General features: G+C 45.1%; 1 protein-coding gene across 4 annotated transcripts in view; it reads left to right on the forward strand.

Moving 5' to 3' along the window:
• Nucleotides 1-13,446, forward strand: part of TTC7B (tetratricopeptide repeat domain 7B) — a 77,527-nt gene extending 64,081 nt beyond the window's left edge. Inside the window, exons 18-22 of one of the 4 annotated variants that reach the window (XM_066607563.1) lie at nt 473-619; nt 1,395-1,457; nt 4,248-4,388; nt 9,262-9,464; nt 11,746-13,446. In XM_066607563.1, coding sequence (XP_066463660.1) covers nt 473-619; nt 1,395-1,457; nt 4,248-4,388; nt 9,262-9,464; nt 11,746-11,967 — 776 coding nt within the window. In that variant the 3' untranslated portion in view covers nt 11,968-13,446. The remainder of the gene's footprint in view (nt 1-472; nt 620-1,394; nt 1,458-4,247; nt 4,389-9,261; nt 9,465-11,745) is intronic. The other 3 variants (XM_066607564.1, XM_066607565.1, XM_066607566.1) reach the window with 3 other exon arrangements.
• The last annotated feature ends 601 nt before the right edge of the window (nt 13,447-14,047 follow it).

The following is a 14,047-nucleotide window of genomic DNA, read 5'->3' on the forward strand; positions in this document are numbered from 1 at the left end:
GGTGAAGAATTGACACACAAAGTCTTTAAGAAAGTTGCAGAACTTTTCATTATGCAATGATCAAACTTTGTGCACATAAAACTGGAAAATCTCTTTTTAAATTAGGGTATTATTACACGATCTACTAAGTGATCTGTGTGGCTCACCCACTATATGGTTCTAGGAGAGCACAACTAGTGCATCCCTTCAGCTGATTGGCCAATATAGATCTTGGCCAAGAAATGAGTTACGGTGACATAATTACTCTCAGCTAGTGGAGAGCAATTGATTCACTGTTTCGTGTACTGTGCCTGCTCTCCTATACCCCCTGGACTTTCATTTCATACCCTTTGGTGTGAAAGTAACCTCCGTCCCTCCACGGTTTACCTGGTACAAATGTATTAACTGCCAGCTTCCTGTTCCCTTCCCCCAGCTCCTCTCCATTGGCCTTGTGTCTTTGTCCTTCATTCTTCTCTCTTGCTTTGTCTTCTAGCCTCTGACTCCTCTTCCCTTTCGAGACCAGAATCTCCTCTCCACCTGTTTGTCACCTCTCATCTTCCTCATTCTCCTTCCAAAACCGACCCTATAACCAAGGCCCCTGCAAGCGCTGAGCTCACCTCCGGGCCTGAGCCTCCTCACTGTAAACTGGTTTCCTGCTCTGTATAGTTGTTCCCTTTTTCTGATAATCTGCAAACTGGACACACAAATTCCAGGTAATATGTTTAAAAGAGAAATCTGGAAGAAGAGATCATATAGTGAACACTGATAAGCTGAGATGATTGTGTGAAGTTAAAGGCCCCGGAGCCTGAGGCTGCACTAGTGACAGCTACTGATGACTACATGCTCCCTTCTGATTTGTCAGGAAATCCAATATGGCCATGGCTCACCATCCACATGAAATATCTACATCCTGTCTAGCCTGTATCATGCCGGTTATGTGTGTGATATTTGATGTATATGCTGGCGTCACAACTTGGCAATAATACGGCCTCGGCTTTGGACCTGTAACTTCACATGCATCATATCTCAGCTTAGAAGAACACTCTAGAAAAATGTTTTTCACTTTTTTACTCTTAGCCTGGTGATCTTTTTCATCTGATGTGGTTCATTGAAGATCAAACATACAGGTAATAAAGTATCAGGTCTGAACAAGAGGAGATTGTGCGGTCTATGGTCAGCTTTAGTAATTTTGTTCTTAAAGTGACACAACATAATTATTTGCCCAGAATCTACTTATTTGCCCTACCTCCAGTTTGGTCACCCCATTACATGGCACTTTTTTGATTCATTAGTAATGTGCCTTAACCCCTTGTTTGCAGATTCTCAGAAAACATTGTTTTTGTGTGGGGGTTGGGGCGGATTTTTTTTGCAGTGACGCTTGTGCATTATCTTTTTAATTTGTGATTTGTATCCAGTGTTTGAAGGGCGCTCTCCAGACATCCCCCACACTCATGGTTTTGACTCCATGTTTTCTGTTTGTAAGTAACACCGGCTTAGTGTTTTGCTTTGCAACCAGCCTATTTTACCGAGCAGTGACATGATACATCATGTGATAACTGCCAGCTGTACCCTGATGTGCCAGGGTTGGGGCGCCAGTGTTTGATACCTCTGCCTCCGCACCCCCACCTTACCACTGGCAGGCGAAGGATGTAAACTAAATGAGTTGCTGCTGACTGCACATAGTAATCACAAGGCCTAAATACTGCTGGCCTAGCCCTTTAATTATTAAAGAGACAGTATTAATTCCCGAAAAGCTTCAGTGTACGGTTATTTTAGGAGGGTTCGTTACTTAATATTTCCACCGCTCTTCCGTTATGTTGTGTGGCATATTTATTATGTGTTAGCTTGTGGCCGGCATAAACCTCAGCCTATTACACGTATGCAGCGGTTTAATATGATAACATGTATGTTCCCGTCGTATGTTAGGTGGCAATGATCAGTGAAACTTTTGAACTTCGCCCTTTGAACTTTAGTCAAATGAAACATCGAAAATGAAATGTGAAGCAACTTTGCTAATAATCTTGATTTATATGGGTCCTACTACAGAATAACTGCCGGGTATCTAATCGCCTGACGAGCCAATCAGCATTTGATCTTTATGCCTGCATAAACTGAACGACAGGCGATAAACGAATTATCCTTCAACATTCAGTTACTGGCCGTGTTTACACTAAACAATTGTTCTTTTTGCACAATCCAGCAATAAACGAAATGATAATTGTTCCTTAGGGCCGTAAATTTTCTGTCTTTGTGTATACAGCTCCCATGCAGACTTCTATTTCTCCATGATTACAGACTACCAACACCCTCAGATCCTGAAGACATGTTTACTCTACCCACTCTTGATGGTATTAGAAGGGGGGAGTGACCTATGGCTGCAGGATCGGACCCCACAGAATTTGTTTGTAGCCTATAACCATGGAGACACACAGATCTGCATTGGAGCTGATTGCACAGAACAGTAGAAGAATTAAAATGAAAATTATTTGCAAAGTTGCTTTTTTTTTTTTTTTTTAGTTGCATTGAAGCAGTAATTTATGGCCACTAGTGTCTCTTTAATATTGATAAGGGATTTGATTGGTACATAGTTAGCCCTCCAGATGTAATAGGGCCTGCAGTCTGCAGCACGCATGCCCCAAGGGTTACAGAAGCTGCATTAACCTGCACGTGTGTTGGCCTGAACACCTCCGCATGCACCTTTTTTGGTTGCCATTGAGCCTCCTCTCCTGCACTGTTGCATCTACAGAGTGCTGCTCGTGTGAGTGGAGTGCTGTGCGACGATGAGCCGTGTGTCTGTATCTACTGGTTACACTGCATACACCCAGGCTGCACCTCAGTCTGCTGCATCTGCACAGCACTATGATGTCATTAAACTCTGAAGCTCCCATTACATATCATTTTCAATGTCTGCGATTATTGATCAGTCCCTGAGATGGTTTTGTCTGGCACCTTCAGGACTCGGTCCAGACAAGAGGACAAGGCCCCTACAGTGAGCCGAAGGTGTAATTACAGGCCTTGGTTGTTTCTGTGCTTCACTGACGTTGGCTTAGTTCCCAGAGCCTGCAGCACAATCCGTCTCTAGAGTTTCTGCCATTTGGAATCTGTGAGTTGGAAAACCCTGTCAGGAAAGGGTTAAAATGCAAAAGACCCAAATCCGTAGCAGATGCCCAGTCGAACTTTCACTGCGGGGTCCTGCAGAATCCTAAACAAGTGCCTGAGATACGGTGACGGCCATGATAGGTCATGGAGTAGTATGCACCCTAAATATTCACTAATGGCTTCGCTGAGGCGTGAGACACGAGATACCTCAGGTTTCAAGGACGTCTCCATTTCCTCATGAACTATTAGGTTGCTGTCTCGTAAATGTGGGTTCATCTTGTGCAGTTGTCCCTTTCTCCCGAAACAATTTAAGCAGCCCCTTTGTGAATTGGAGTAGTATGCGCCCTTGATATTCACTTGGGTCTTCACTGAGGCGTGAGGCACGTGATACCTCATACTCATTAACTAATAGGTTGCATTCTCATAAATCTGGGTTCATCCTGCACTTCTGGCTCTCTCCCATGCACGGTTTCCAAATTGTGGCTGAAGAACATGATCTCATTTACCTGTCTCGGTGAGTCATAATTCACCTTCTCCACGCTGACATTTACTTGATAACTGCGACATTTCTCAGACTGGATCGTTTTCTGTAGCGATCTAGGCCATCACTGATAGGCCAACTGTGCCACTGTGCTGCTAAGTTCAGAGGGGCTTGAAGGTGCGATATCGCGGGAAAGACCTGCCACTTTTAAGGGGGCCCATTGCTGTAGAGGGTGGTAGGCCTGCAGCTCTTGCTGTTTGTTGTAATGTTTGGAATATTCCAGATAGTAGAGGAGAGCTTGTTATACAACGGCTGAGCTGTGCCCCATGACAACACTTGTCATCTGTGCTGTATTCTCACCATCCAATAGCCACATCCCGACCGCCTTGAATATTGCCAGTTATGTATGGATATAGATGTAGCAAGAAGTGCAATGTGCAGAATAAGCAGTCGGTAAGTCTGTCCAGTCCTTTCAGGGGGTCACAGCTGAGCACAGTGTCCAAGTCTTCGGTGCATATCCTTATGCAGGTAATGGCGCAGCTCTCGGGTGGCTTTAGTACGATTTGAGGGCTTCACGTTTGTGTGTGTATGTGTCCAGTACTGGTAGTGTCATTGCACTCAGTACTGACACTGGATAACTGGCATGTAATGGCATGTGGCTCTGACATCTTTGCTTTCACCATCACAGGTTCTGTCCATGCCACTTCCATTGCAGCGTCACGCGTAGAGCAGGCGCTTTCTGAAGTGGCCTCTTCTTTGCAGAGCAGTGCCCCAAAGCAAGGCCCACTTCACCCATGGATGACCCTGGCACAGATCTGGCTTCATGCAGGTAACTTATGTGAATGTGTTGTCCATTCTTCACCATCCTCATGGATCGTCCATACCAGCCTTATACGGGGAATATGTGGTGAGTGGTTGATATTGGTTCTATATGAAAGGGAACCAGTCACCACCTATGAGCGTTATAACCCAAGTTATGGTACTAATAGTCATAGGGCGGGTCCTGATTAATCTACGTCTGTATTTTTAATACTCACTTGGATCCCCATTCCAACGCTGTCCTTTGTGGAAATCGGGCATGGACTATGCAGTGGACTGTAGAGAACAATGGGAGTGCACGTGCACAGCCTAATGGGATGGGCCAATGCACTGTCTGTGCCCCGATTTCCACGAGTGACAGTGTGGGAATGGGGATCTGGGTGAGTATTAAAAATACATATCCGGACTCCTCAGGACCTGCCCTGTGAGTACCATGACTTAGTTTATGGTACACACAGGTGGTGACTGCTTCCCTGGAAATGACAACCTATCTAAGTCAATGCTCTGCAAATCTCTGCTGGCTGAGAGATACACTGGTACATTGTAACAAGAACTCGGCTACGTGAGCTAGGTTGCTGCTTCTGAATATAAACAGTGTTCCCATTCACTGACCACAAACAGATGTTGCAAATGGTGAGGTATTGAAATAAAGTCTATTAGAAAGTTGCAGAATTTCTTAGAAGATGATTAAACCTTCTTCACATAAGTATCCATCGGAGAGAAAAAAACCTTCATTTGCCTTCTGTGAGTCTGACCTTATTGCAGTGACAGACCTGTTCGGAAACAGTGATAGGAGACTTCCCCAGGCCAGCTGAAATTTCACCCTGCGACTCTTTAGCACACAACAACCTCTTGCCCTTTCGTCCTCCTTATCATGGTTTCACATGGGGATGATGGAATTACAGTGGCTGCATGTGAAGCTGCACCTCCTGGATGCCCAAGTCTCACTGACTGCAGCATGTCACTGCACTGATGACTACTAAGCCCAAAAGTGAACTTACCCTACAAATAGTAACAGGGTCCCCAGTGTAGTCTCCACTAGGACGACCAAATGCTGCAGGTCCTCTTAACGTCTCTGGAAGGGAAGCTAAAAATTGCTTGCAAGTGGGTGGTTAATTCCTGCTTGTTGCCACTCCTGATTATAGCTTTCACATTGGCGCCTTCCATAGTCAGACCTAGGAGCTATTCATAACGGCGCAGCATGTAACCCTTCACGTGATTGGGTATCGGAGACACTTCTATGAGTCCGGTCAGTGAGGGGCCACAGAACATTATAATCCTATAAACCTCAGGTATCAGACCGAAAACCATCTGCCCCCCGCAATCCATTATCAGTCTCTAGGGGGTGCAGCAGCACAAATCTCTTTCTTGTCCTGATAGTTTGATATAATGTATCGGGGGGAGTAAAATGTAACAGTTTGGAGTCCAAGCTCACAGAGGATTGTCTACACTGATATAATCATAACCGGCTTTCAGCTGTATGAGCTGGATGGACGTAGGCACAGTATCTTGAATGAATGGGTGAGCAGAGGGATGTTACTCCAATTTACTGGAGGAGACAGCTCTGGGAGGAGCAGCCAAGAACAATCTTTACACTTTTCTGATAAAGTGGTTGATGTTCAGCAGCTCAGATTCGGGGTGCAATTCCTTTTGACTGTTGTATAGCTGAGATCTGTGCCACTGGGAGATTTGGTGGCGCAGGTTATTAAAGGTGCAGGCGCCTGATTGCAACTCATCAGGAGATGGATGACAAATTGAGATCAGTGAGTGAACAGATCCCCTTACACCCTGCTTACCAGGCATTAACTGCTGTGTATTATTCATGAGGTGACCCCGGGGCCCGATAACATTACCAGATAACAGCGTTCAGCAGACGAAGCTCAAAACGCTGCCAGAAGCAGAGACTGCTCAAAGAAGCCATCACAGGGCGACAATCGGTGTGGGCGCCAATCCGTCTCTACCATCAACACATATAGTTTATATATTCATTCATTAAAGGAGCTTTTCCACAGAGAAGTTACTATTTAAGCAATTCCCGCATATTTTACTATAGTTTCATTTTTTATTAGTTCTCCTGAAACAATCACATGATCAGTTACATTGGAGATCCCTAATACAAAACTGGGAGATTGAAAACTACCACAAAACACCAGTGGGAACCTCAGGTTCGGGGCTCTACCAGCAGGTCGGTGGTGGACCCTGTAACCCAAATGGAAAGGATTCTAACACTGAATATTAAAGGGGTTTTCCAGGAGAATACTATTGATGCTGTGTACTCGGGATAGGTCATCAGTAATTTATCGGCTAGGGTGACTTGGGACTCTGGCTCATCAGCTGAACGGGCGTCTGCTGTCAGCACTGCAGTACACAGGGGTTGAAATGGAAGCTGCTACTGCTCTGACCACAGTGTAGTGGCCAGTGCTTGTAATTGCAGGCTGGGGTCTCATTAAAATCAATGGGAGCTGCGCTTGCAGTTACAAGTGCCTGTCACTACACAGGGGCAGAGCAGCAGCAGCTTTTGCTCCGATCCCTCCATTCCCTCCATTGCAGCACTGACAGTGGGCACCTGATAAGCTGATCAACCGGAGTCCCAAGTGACAGACCCCAGCAAATCACGTATTGATGACTTATCCTGACCATAGGTCCTCAATAGCATTTTTTGGAAACCCCCTTTCCCTAAGGAATTTCTATTTGAGCAGTTTTCAGGTATTTTTAGATATTCTAAACAGTATTTAGATGACTATATCAGACTCTACTCTTCCCTATTTCCAAACACTTGACATTTAGATGGAGGGAATGATGGTGGAGACAAGAGAGTTGCATGTTCCTGGGTATTTGCTGAACTGGCGCTTGCACGAATGATGCACTTATGCAGCAGAGCGGGAGGAGTAGTCATGAAAGTATGAACCAGACCTACTTGCAGTAGTCGCCCAGCTTTTCCAGCCTTCTTAAAGCCACGTCTGTCTTGCAGTAATAGGCTCCCTGCCGCTGTATTACAGCATAATATACAGTTTTGCAGTTTAGGATTCTTGGAAAGCAGCATTTCCGTCAGAGCGCTGCAGTGTGAGACACCCCTCCTCCATTTCTCTGACCATTCCATATTGTGCCCTTCACTCCCCAATGGTGGCGCCGTCAGGGGCATTCACCCCCTTCAGGCGTGATCAGGGGACATCATACAATATCTACTTGTTCTGCCTGGTCCTTGCACTGTCTCTGATGACCGGGGAATTGTGCATCGATTGCTGATGAGTGTTTTCTAAATAAGACTGTGCGGGAATGTGTGTAGTGCAGCGTTCACAGGCAGAGCGCCAACGCCATTACGTTCTCACATGAGAACTGCACCAATAATGATCAGTGAAGTTATAAAGATATTTATCTCTGCCACCCACAACTGCTCCACTATCAGATAGTTCTATGTCCGACCTTTACTCATCATGTAAATGGGAATCCAGAATTCATTTGATACAAGTTTCGGATTTCTTCTTCATTAACCCTGTGTAGACCAATGAGCAGTGGAAACACAAGTGTGACTGTGGCTTGTCCAACTCCTAGAGAGGGGCAGAGAGAAGTATTAACACTGCTGAATATAAAGTGCAACTACAGCAGATCTAGTCATATATGAATATTTTCCTAAGCAGTTACATCCATATTCTTGTACACTGGGGGCAGTATTATTGCAGGTTCTTGAACACAGTGGCAAGATTACATAAGTAATAAAGACATGAATGGCTAGTAAGGGTAAGCAGTTATATGTTCAGAGTAGATGTTATTCCTCTGCTCTCCTTGATAGTCTGCACATTGCTCAGTAGGGGGTGACAATGAGCTCCGGAGAAAGATTATGAAATCTGTTCTCTGGGATGAGTGGAGGGACATTCTGCAAAACCTGTTCTGTACCTCATTTCCCCTTAACTTTTGGGGAGGTTTCCATCAGTAGTTGTTGAACCCTAATAATGAGGGTGAGTGTATTGTGTGTGCGCTGTGGGTAGATTGCACATACCTCCAGCTTCATGTACAGGGGCAACCAGCATGGCACTCCTCCTCCTCTGAATGGCATCCTGCTGTGGCACAGAGGGTTAATTGAGGACAGCGGGCTGTGAAGCGCATTCTCATTGTGTCTGCTGAGGCCGCTCTCTTCCCATATAAAGGCACAGCGCCATCCAACCAGTGGTAGCAGACATGTCTTCGTTATGTGGTGTTCCCTCTTATGTGTGCCAGGCCATGCTGACATCCGCTATGATATATGCTGATTATCATCACTGCCCCCTGGCACAAAGCTGCTTGCAGTTTCAGTGTATGTGCTGAGGACCCCGGGGGCTGCAGAACTCTAGAGCTCTGATCCCCAGGCATTCCCCTTCTCCCACGTACCCTCCCTTTTGCCTTTCTTTGGAAGATGAAGTGATGTAAAAGTGAAGAGAAAGAACTGCAGCTCATGTGTGAAGAAATGCTTCGAAATAAATAACTTAAATAGCAATTACTTAATATAATGGTGCGGATGGATCCCTTTTAGCAGCAAGCTACACTGGGGATTTAAAGTATCCCACAGCTAAATGGAATAGTATCCAGTACATTAGGAAAGTGCTATTTGAGCCGTTCCCTATTATGTCTTCAGCTGTGAAGCGAGCGGTATCCCCAGAATCTCTCCGTGCCGCTGTAGCATACAGACTATTGATGGTTTCCAAAGACTACATTAGGGACTTGAAGCACCCTACCAGCCTGCATAGAGCAACCATTACTAGTAGTTACATGAGGGTGGTGGTAAATAAGGAACTGCCTACCATTTTTTTTTTTTTTTTGCAGCTGCCCCTTTACTGGAAGGGTTTCCTTGGTGCAAAATTGAGCATTTTATACTCTGTGACTCCTGTTTTTCTTCTCTAACTTTGCAGCTGAGGTATATATCGGGATAGGAAAACCATCAGAAGCCACAGCCTGTATCCAGGAGGCAGCCAACCTCTTCCCCATGTCACACAATGTCCTCTACATGAGAGGTCAGGTGTCCGAGCTTAGAGGGAACATTGACGAGGCCAAAAGATGGTATGAAGAGGCGCTGTCCATCAGCCCCACCCACGTGAAGAGCATGCAGAGACTGGTGAGTGCTAGCAGGAGCCACACAACCTGTTGCCCCCCTAGGTACAGGAAGCATCAGCTGTGCAGAGATGCCGTCTAGTGAATACCAGCGGTCTGGCCATAGGCATTGTGACTTAGCATCCATCATTATCTCCCCAAACTGATCATGCTTCCCTGCAAAGTCCCGTGTGCATTACAATTAAGTCAATAGGCAGTCCTTGTAATTTACAGATGCCCTGTCCAAAATGAGACCTGCTCTTCTCCGCCTCCATTCCAGAGCTGCATTCACAATTCTGCTGCTTAGAAATTATACTAAGAAAATCTATGGCTCTTTTCCAGCACCACTCTGAATGGATTGATAACTAAACCCCCACTCATTGTATAACTGGTTATACTTCTTATTAAGGGCTCTAGGGAAGTTAAGGGACAACCCCTTTGGGAGCAGAATGATGGCTATATTCATGGTCACCCAGCTTGCCCAGAAACGGCCTATTCCAAATATAGAATAGAATTTGTAACTCAGAAAAGGAGGACTCCAGGATTTGGGATTGCAGCTCTGGATGTCAATGCAGTAAAAATCAGTTTAATATGAGAGCAGTAAAGCATGTGCACGTTACTCAGCATTGCATGCAGATTGTGATGTCAGCGGCAGAGGGATGTACAATTAATATCCTAAATCTGTCCACTGTTACCCCATGTGCAATGATCTCCAGGATTCAGTCCTTGCTCTCTGTCTGGATCCCTCCTGGGGACTGGCCCCCCTCCCCCGCTTGTGCTCACGCCGGCTCGGATTATGGTAATGACATAACAGAGGAAGCCTTGTTACTAATGAGGGCACATGCCCCATGTTCTGCAGCGCCTCACTAGATATTTCATTTTCCCTAGGACGTGTTGTCAGACAGCACATCAGGGAGGTAGCAGAAAGGATCCTTTTACTTACAGCAGCAGTCCTGAAGCATGTCCACCAAGGAGACATAATTTAGGGGTCTGTGAAACTCTGGTGTATATTAGCGGATTTGTGGTGCCCGTCCTCTGCCCTTCATATCTGCAGGACAAGATGTAACAGTCCACATGATGCCAGGTGGTCAGTGAAGGGGGATGTATCCTGCTGGAGGATATCCAAAACCTTACAGGGGCGCTCTTCTAGGTCTCATTCCAGCTACAATCTCCATATTACACCAACACTTACTTATCTTCAGCCTGTGTTATGTACTCCACTCACATCCAAAGCTGTAGTCACCATTGTGGCAGCCATTTAGAATCCATTTTTTCTGTTCACACATTTGTAAGTCTTCTGTCAGGTTGTTAAAAGATTTTATTCAGCCGTTTTTAATTCTTTCTGTTTCTGGGAAGACGGGTCACCACCAGTACACCTAATTTGGCCACCATTATTGCTGCCAGAGATGAAGCACATCTGATGTATGTCCACCTCCGCTCCATTCATTTGTATAGGATCACCAGGGATGGTAAAGTTCAAGGGTTTGGCTACCTCCAGCAGTGCTTGGAGTGGAATTATGCATACGTGTACTCCGCTGCCTTTACTTTGAGATCTGTCAGGGCTGCATTCTCAATATCTGCTTTGATACATCCCCTTTAAAGAGACCCTGTCACTATGGTTTTGCAGTGCTCACTGAGAGCGCCATAAGGTAATGCCTGTCACACTGATTTACAATGCTATGTCTATGTAGATCTGTGCAGACACAGAACTAGTCCTGGATATTCATGAGCCGCAGGCTAGCCACACCCACCCCTCCCTCCAGCCAATGATTGGTGGCTCTCTATTAAAGTAATAAGCAGAGAGCTGCCAATCAGTGGCTAGAGCACGGGGTGGGCAGGACTATCCTGCAGCTCATGAATATACAGGACTACTTTAAGTAGTCCTCTATACATTTGCTGCTACTGAAAAAAGACAAGTTTCTCCAAAACTACTGCACAGATCCACACAGCAGACATATCACTGTAATCAGTGTGCCTGTCACTACCTTATGTTACCCTCAGACAGAGGTGCAAGCAGATGGAGACAGACTCGTTAATGGCTTTCTCATAAATGGAATGGCAGTGAAAACTGACACAATTGGGAGAACTACATATAGCTATTACAATGTTATGTACCATCCATACATAACACAGTGTATCCATTTCACCTGGACTGTTACTTTAAGAATTCACACAAGGATGACACTGGGGTGAGTATATCCAAGGTCCAAAAGTGTTTGTTTTTTTTTTAAGTTGAATGACCATAAATATGGCACCCCCAATTTTAAATGTAACCTAATATGACATGGTCCTCCTTCTTATTTCAGAGTTTGATCCTCCATCACCACGGCCGCTACAGCCTAGCAGAGAAAATCCTTCGAGACGCTGTACAAGTGAACTCCACAGCTCACGAAGTGTGGAACAGCCTGGGGGAAGTGCTACAGGCGCAGGGGAACGATGACGCTGCTACGGAGTGCTTCTTGACCGCGCTGGAGCTAGAGGCGAGCAGTCCAATTGTCCCATTCACCATCATCCCCAGGGTTCTGTGACCATGAGGGAAGGAGTAAGGCAGTGTGAGCCCCGACCTTCCCATCTCTCACATCTATCCTGCTTCAGCATTGCAAACCTAACCGTACCAGTCGCCACAGAGACGGCCGGCTGCTCTTGTTGTCTCCGGAAGCGACGTGTGTCTGAATTACTACATTGTTGTCTGAATTCTGAACAATCTGCCGGTGATCTGCGTGAAATCTTGTATGTTAACACTGAGGTAGGATTCAGGAAAATAAAGATGGCGTACGGTGTTAGCAAGCATGTCAAACAGTCGGGAAAACGTCAAGGCTGTCCCCATACAGGCTCATGTGCCACGGATGGTGGTTCTGAAGAGCTCTGTGTTTGCTGCGGACTGTGCTAATTTCCTTCCCAAATTCAGTCTCTATTTTTCTAATGAAAGGGGTCTGGCTAGGCTGTAGTAATATTGTAGTATCCATCACACTTCGCCTATACAATGCAAGCACGTGTACCACAATCTGGCGCCATACACGTGTCACTCCAAGTTACATTACATTTAAGAATACCAGATAACGCTATATTCGGTGTTGGTCGCAATGACAAACAACCGTTAAGCGTATCCATCACGCTATTTTCTTCAAGTATGAGCAAATAAGGAGCATCTCGTATGATAAGTGCGGCCGCAGAACAATCCGATTGATACAATGTGAAGCATTGTAATATTTCCTTTGGTCAATTATTGTTATGGTGTAATCGCATTCTCGGCAGAAAAGCTGATGTATTACCCCATTGCATTCTCTGTTAATTTTTTACCATTGTTAACACTGGGTCATAAATGGCAATGTGTACAGAAACCCGTAAGCGGGCATTGGCTCCTCCCATTCTGGAAACCGTTTTAGCTATGTAAAAAAATTGAGTTTTTTTTCCATAGCAACCAATAAACCTCCATTCTTTTCTAATCTAACCTACACAAGAGGGTACCCATAGCCACCAATTAGAGCATTACATTCATTTAAAGGTGACCCAATCAGATGGCATCAGTAAAATATAAGCTGGAACCTGATTGGTCGCTATGAACAGGATATAGAATGTAAGTAACAGTCTGTGTACTCTGGCTGCTCCTTGGTGTATGTTACAAAGCTGAATTCGGTTTCCTGAGTATTTACTCTTAGTCCCCTTATCATAATGTATATCTATATTGTGCAAAAGAATGGAAACTGTAACGCTGCCCCGTCTGCCGCCATTGCCCCTCCCCCTCCTCGTATTATCTTGTCCTTCAGAATTTCAGAAAGCACGGGTAACATCAGCGAATGTTCCTGTCTGTAGTCGTAGAAATCACTATATTATCAGAGACTTCTATTTTGCCTGTTACAAAACAATGCGGAAATATTGTTCTATTTAAGTTGATTTTTTATGTGAATTCAGAGATTATTTATGAAGTATAAGAAGCTCGGATGACATTCCTCATGTTCTGTGTCATCTGTAAATCTTCAATGTCAATAAAATAATTTTTAAAGGAACTTTGAAGTGGTAACTATCGTCCTGCGGGCCTGACGCCACGCCAGAAGACTGCGGTATCTGACCACAAAGGAGCTGATACATTTAAAGGGATCATCACTAATCGTTCCATTATTACAGTTAGATTCTAGTCTGAAGTGGATGTAGCCTACAGTGTAAAGGATGGAGGATTACTCTCTTCCCCTTTCATATGACTGCAGGATGGTGGTGGTGTGGGGGGGGGGGGGGGGGGGCGGTTGCATGATTTTGTTATTAATTGTAGAAAAATGTCACACAAATATCAGTACATTCATATTGGCTGCAGCCATCATACAAGAAATCGGACATCTTAAGTAGCTTTGGAGTATCGCGCAATTGTTTGAAGCTTTCAGTAAGGCTGCTGATCCTCCCATACACATCTCGCATTGATGATTCCCAGGATATATCGCCTTGTGTTAGGGATTCAGTTCATGTCAATGAGTTAATGTCGGATGCTAGCACTTGAATCTTGTCATCCGTGACAGCAGTGACCTTGGGTCTGCAGGGTCAAAGAATTCAGGATCTTGTATTGGAGCTACTGACCACATGATGAGAGAGGGGAAGATCCTTTATTTAATGCTGAGC

Source organism: Eleutherodactylus coqui, chromosome 6, assembly GCF_035609145.1.
Source record: "Eleutherodactylus coqui strain aEleCoq1 chromosome 6, aEleCoq1.hap1, whole genome shotgun sequence".
Lineage (NCBI taxonomy): Eukaryota > Metazoa > Chordata > Amphibia > Anura > Eleutherodactylidae > Eleutherodactylus > Eleutherodactylus coqui.